Genomic DNA, 5546 nt, shown 5'->3' with positions numbered 1-5546 from the left:
TTCCCCTTGTTTAAATAACTCCGTATCTCATTCATAAAAGAAGTAGCCATTTCTTTTAAGAAGGCTGTTGAAACACTATTGTTATAAAGACATTCACCACCTCTTTTCCATTGAAAAAAAAAAATAAATATCATGTTAATGCTTGATTATGCAAGTTTAGTTTTGGAAAGTACCAGAGCAAGTAAACCTTGATAAATATAAAAACAGCTGGGAGAACTGTCCGTTACAGGAGGGCAGGTTTTATACTGCTATGTCGGTATCCTTATCTTAAGTTCAGAAACTGCACTTGGAGTTGTGCTGTCTGCACCAGAACTACCAAACAGCATAATAATGTTTTCCCAAATTTGCTTTTGGGGAGCAATTTGGAAGGCAATTTTGTTATTTGATAAGATGTCCATCACTAAATTCACCTAAACACACATCCAGACACCCCTCCCAAACACGCACACACGCACGCATATTGATTTTACAAAAGTCTCGTTATCTTTAAGCAAGTAGTCACAACACTAAAAATATTCTCCTATGTGTTCACTGATTATTCTTAAATGATTTGCCACCACTCTGCCACTCAAAGGAGATGGTTATTTCATTCTTCTGAGAAGCTAACTATGTTCAAAAGCAGCTAGATGATGATGGCGGTGTGATATAAATTCCAATAGAAAAATGCATCGTCCATCCGTAGAGCAGTCCATCCTGAGAAACTTCCACTGACAAATTCTTGCTGTTTTCCATCAGTCATGGGGTTCCCATCAATAAATAGAAGGTCAGTGCAACAATGAGGAGCAAGCAGAATGGAGAAGAGAAGGTCTGATAGGCAGCTGATGGCATGAAAATATCTTCATACTTGTAAATACTGACAACACGCTCTGATACAGGTGGTGAGTCTATATCATGACGAGTTATAGAACCTTTAACAGGTAAGGGCAGAAAGAAATAATGTCAGAGGCTTTTTTCTCTAACTCTACCAAAGAAACAGGTAGACAGTCAAGTAATTTTCAAACCTACAGGAGCATGCAACATTACGCTGTCAGTGAGTAGGGTCATTTCTCTGCTTTCTGAAATTAAACTTCTGAATAAGACAAATGAAATTCAAGTAAACAATAAACGACCTTCAAAGGAATTCAGAACTTCTAGTTATGAAGTTCTTCTAAATTTAGCTTTGGGAAGTGGGGGTAATAACTACATAGCCACAAAAACACAACATGTATGATTCTGTTATTTACCTTGTCTTCCTTTTTATCTGCTTTTAAGGCTCACGCTGCCAGAATTTTAGTTCATTAAAAAAAAGGGGGTCTAGTAAGAAAATTGTAATTGAAAGACATTTATCAATTATGACATCCCAGTTCTGTCAGAAGCATGGAAATCAACTTACCCTGAATTGCTGGACCCCAGGCGAACAGATAGTACCAACTCAAGTGCAGATCTACGATGGTTTCCTCTCGGGGAACATATACAGGACGCTTGAATCGACATGTTACACGATTGTTTTCAAAAACCCCTTCTTCATCTCTAGCAGGATTTCTCTGGATTTCTTTAGCCCACTGACCAACATTATAGAAGTGCTGGATTCGGACTCTTCCATTATCATCATGAACACAAGCCATGACATCATCTCCTCCCTACATGGTAAAAACATACAGGTAGAAGGAAAACAAAAGTGTCACAAAGCATTTCCTCATTTATGTATATAATTTCAATTATTAAAAACTAATCAAAACCTGGGGTTCTCATTCCTTCTTTCTCAGTTATATACACACAAATATTCATTTCCCTAACCACGTGTCTTCAAGCAGACCGAAAAGCACAAAGTAGAGGGTAATATTTAGTTACCCTCACTACCTCTGAATTCTCTTTTGGATCTTTCTAAGAGTCATTTTACCTAACACATATAACATATTTGTAAGACATGATATCACCCTGACATCACATAATTAATTGATCGGTGGAAGGCTGCTTTTTCTCATAATCTGTGAAATTCTGGGGTTCTGCTTCATAAAAACTGGCAGTCTTGAATCCTCGATGTGTACAAAATCCACTGCATCAACTCATGGACAGAAAGCCAATATAATCTTGTAAAACAGAGGAGATGAACCTACTAAATATGGGAAAATAATAACATAAATTAAACTCTGTCTTTTCTAATCTCTTCCCATGTTCACTTAAGGGAACATCACTTCTTAAGAGAAAATTAAAATGTTCGGCACGTAGTAACAGAATACAGAACACCATGAGATACAAGCAAAAAAGTAATCAATACGTGCTTCTTCACACAGCATAAACAGCCACCGAGCGTTACAGTCCAGCAAAGAAACAATGGACAGAAGGAAGCGTGAGACAATTGTTTGTAGAGGTCATTCATAGAAATATTAAACCAGTGGCTAGAACACTTGCTCAAGGTCACTGCCAAAGTGGTAGAGCACTGTATCACTCGGGGATTAGCATTAATTTTAGCAGTACTTTCTCATAGAAGCCTTAGTATGTAGAACCACTGAAACACTCCGCAAGTTGGATGAACGGCATTTTACTGAATGCCACTGCCACGGGCATCGGTGCCACGTTAAATACAGGCCCTACTTCTCCTATACGAATCCTTCTGATATGTCACGCTGATGATAGACACGATGCTTGCCAGTGTGATCATCTCGCCGTTCTTTGTTATAGGGAAAGGAGAGAAAAAGCGTGCATGTCAGCTCTCTGGGAAGATTGCTATGTAGATTTGTAAAAGATGTGCCAAAAGTGAGGGAAAAGGGGGACAACTAGGTAAAACACGTGCTTGAACAGCTTCTGCACCTCGGTACTGCTACAGGCAACCTTTCCAGCTTCTGTCTTGAGCCTATCCTTGCTCTCCATGACTTATTTTCCAAGCTTAATTTTTATACATGTGAGTACAAATCCCTCATTCTTAAGTACAGAGGCAAAAATAAAGCTGTTGTCACATAGTAAAAAAAAAAATAAATAAAAGGAAATAAAAATAAAAAAGCATTCTGAATCTCAATTAATAGAATGACATTAAAAAATCCTGCCTAGGCACAAAAGCCTGCAAGTGGAAAAGTGTAATATTATTTGAGAGAAAGAAATAGGTCACAGGACTTTTTTAAGTCCTTTTTTTTAAAAAAAAAAAAAAAAGTCTATTAAGGACACAAAGTAGGTTTTTTTCCTGAACTTCTGTAGCTATCCAGGTCACACTATTTTGATTAGGGCCTCCAAGGCACAGCCCACTTCTCACAGCCAAGCTGTTTTGACCCACAGTCATTTTACCATTACAGCCTCTGTATCCCAGGGCACCAAAACATCCTGGAAGTTATGAAAAAGGATGAAGTCAGCAGGAGAACGAGAGAGGAAGACAAATGCTAGCTGGTTTAGTCCAGCTGACTGATGGGCATTAGAACACATGCGGAGCAAATTTGGAAGCAAAATCTTTCAGTTCACATTTGCTTTATTCGTCTTACCAGAAGCTGAGACCTAACATGCTGCTTGGTGTGCCTGGGCTGAAACGTAACGGGTGCTTTCCAAGGGGCTGAGGAGGGGCAGGCAGTGGGACCCTGGGACCTACTGCAGGTACATCAGAGTTACAAACTGATAACACAGTCTCTGATAGCTTGGGGCCAAATACTTAAACGTGCTGAGCTGCTTTGAAAACCCCGCTGAGTACTTGCACTTCCAGGCATCTAAACTCTTCCCAAAATTTAGCTGTAAAACTGTTTCTCACAACATTAAAAGTATGAACTGTTTCTTGTGGCATGAACTGTCCTTTATGATACAAAGACTTCTATCTTTATTGTGTTTATTTACAGAGTCATATTAAAACATCTATAGTAATGATTGTCTTGTGGCATGAACTGTTCTTTATGACACAAAGACTTCTATCTTTATTGTCTTTATTTACAGAGTCTTACTAAAACATCTACAGTAACGACTGAAAAGCACCTGCCCTCACATTTTCTTTCTAGTTCTCATTTTGGATCCGATAAAAACATTGTAAAGTCAGCGCCAAGTCTTCCCATTCATTTTCGTGGGTCCTAGCAGGGGACATGTCAATTCTGTATTTTTTCAGACTGCTGCTTACAACTGTACAAGGAACAGCCCTGTCCTCTGACTTGTGATTTAGGACATAGGCTCAGTAGTTTTATACACTCAGGAGTGTTTCTGTATACAAACACTTACATTATGAACTGCATTTTAATCCTAAACATTTTACCAAGGATCACAGACAAAACATGCTCCTGTTTTGCTCATTGAGACACAATGAAAAGTGAAGCTTTTAAATGAAAAATTAACACAGGACTTAGCATAAAACAAAACCAAATAAAATCCAGGAGAGAGAGAATAAGAAATCTTAACAAGACTTCTTTCTAGAGCATGTATGTTTAAATTAGGAGGAGTCATTTTGTCACACATTTGTGGCTTCCCTGGAACAACACACAGGCATGAAAGAAACAAACAGATTTTCAAAGTTCAACAGGGAAAGCCATATTTATATGGCTGAAATTCAGCTGATTTACTGAAGAAGAAAATTATTTGCTATTTAGTTTCTGATGTGCCTTTTGTCCAAGTAACACTGACATAAAGACATAATTGGCTTATCCCTGAGGGCTTTTCGAATAAAAAGGCAAAAAGCTAGTAATGTTCAGACATCCAGACCTGAACCAAAATACTGCTGTAATTCTCAGAGAAGAAGGGAAAGGACATGTTAGGAAGGATAAGACAGTCTTCTGGGAGGCAGTAGGCCTGGCTTCTGCTCCCAGCCTGGCTACCAAACAGTGCCTGGTCTTCAGCAAGTCAGTTTTTCCTCATACGCTTTGTCTGTGACAGATCAAATCTAAACCATTTATACCCTAGCGTGGAAAGGTGTGCACGCTGTCAACATGAAGAACTGTACATGTCTTACCATTTTCTTGTCGGAGGAAAATCCCACCGCCACCCAGCCATCAGTATCGGCGCTCAACTCAAATTCAACATCAGCTCCTATTCTGCGGTAACTTAGAAAGTAGTCACAAGTCTCCGCATTGCATCCAGGTTTACCGTACCTAAATGGAATTGGAAATACATGTAACTTTTCCTTGCAATTTCCTGCTATGGAACTTCATTACGTTTCTTCAAGAAAAAACTAGAAGAATGCATTTTGGTATAATGGCAGTAAAACATATTATATTGTGCTATACACAAAGTACCGTTAATTAAGTGTTTGCAATTATTATTCGTCTAGTGTAAGAATGTATAGTACTTAAAGAGTACCGCAAGCAATTAATTACACACAGTATTACTCTGTTGATCTTCTTAGCCCTGGTTTTCTAAGCGCTTCAAGAAAATACAAGAAACATGAGATAACTGTAACTATGATGTACATCCTTAAATAATCTTGTTTCCTCAAATAATATAGTCCATAACTACAAAGTATGTTCTTAAAAAATAAACATTTACTAAAATGAATATGGAACATTTACCAAGGTCTCCAATGCAATCAGTCAGCATTTGCAAACATAAAGGTATTTGCACTCTTATCTCAGACTGACCTGAAGCATCCCTTGGTTTTTCCACAGTCATCC

General features: G+C 38.3%; 1 protein-coding gene across 1 annotated transcript; it reads right to left on the bottom strand.

The window, feature by feature from the left end:
• Positions 1–230: 230 nt before the first annotated feature.
• FRRS1L (ferric-chelate reductase 1-like) lies at positions 231–5540 on the bottom strand. Its single transcript, XM_009885442.1, has 4 exons — positions 5514–5540; positions 4889–5027; positions 1373–1619; positions 231–908 (listed from the first exon to the last, which is right to left on the bottom strand). Exons 2-4 carry the CDS (start codon positions 4889–4891, stop codon positions 736–738), a joined length of 423 nt encoding a protein of 140 aa, XP_009883744.1. The 5' UTR covers positions 4892–5027; positions 5514–5540; the 3' UTR covers positions 231–735.
• Positions 5541–5546: the final 6 nt, after the last annotated feature.

Source organism: Charadrius vociferus, unplaced genomic scaffold, assembly GCF_000708025.1.
Source record: "Charadrius vociferus isolate BGI_N301 unplaced genomic scaffold, ASM70802v2 scaffold174, whole genome shotgun sequence".
NCBI lineage: Eukaryota > Metazoa > Chordata > Aves > Charadriiformes > Charadriidae > Charadrius > Charadrius vociferus.
This window is presented reverse-complemented; position numbering and strand designations above follow the sequence as displayed.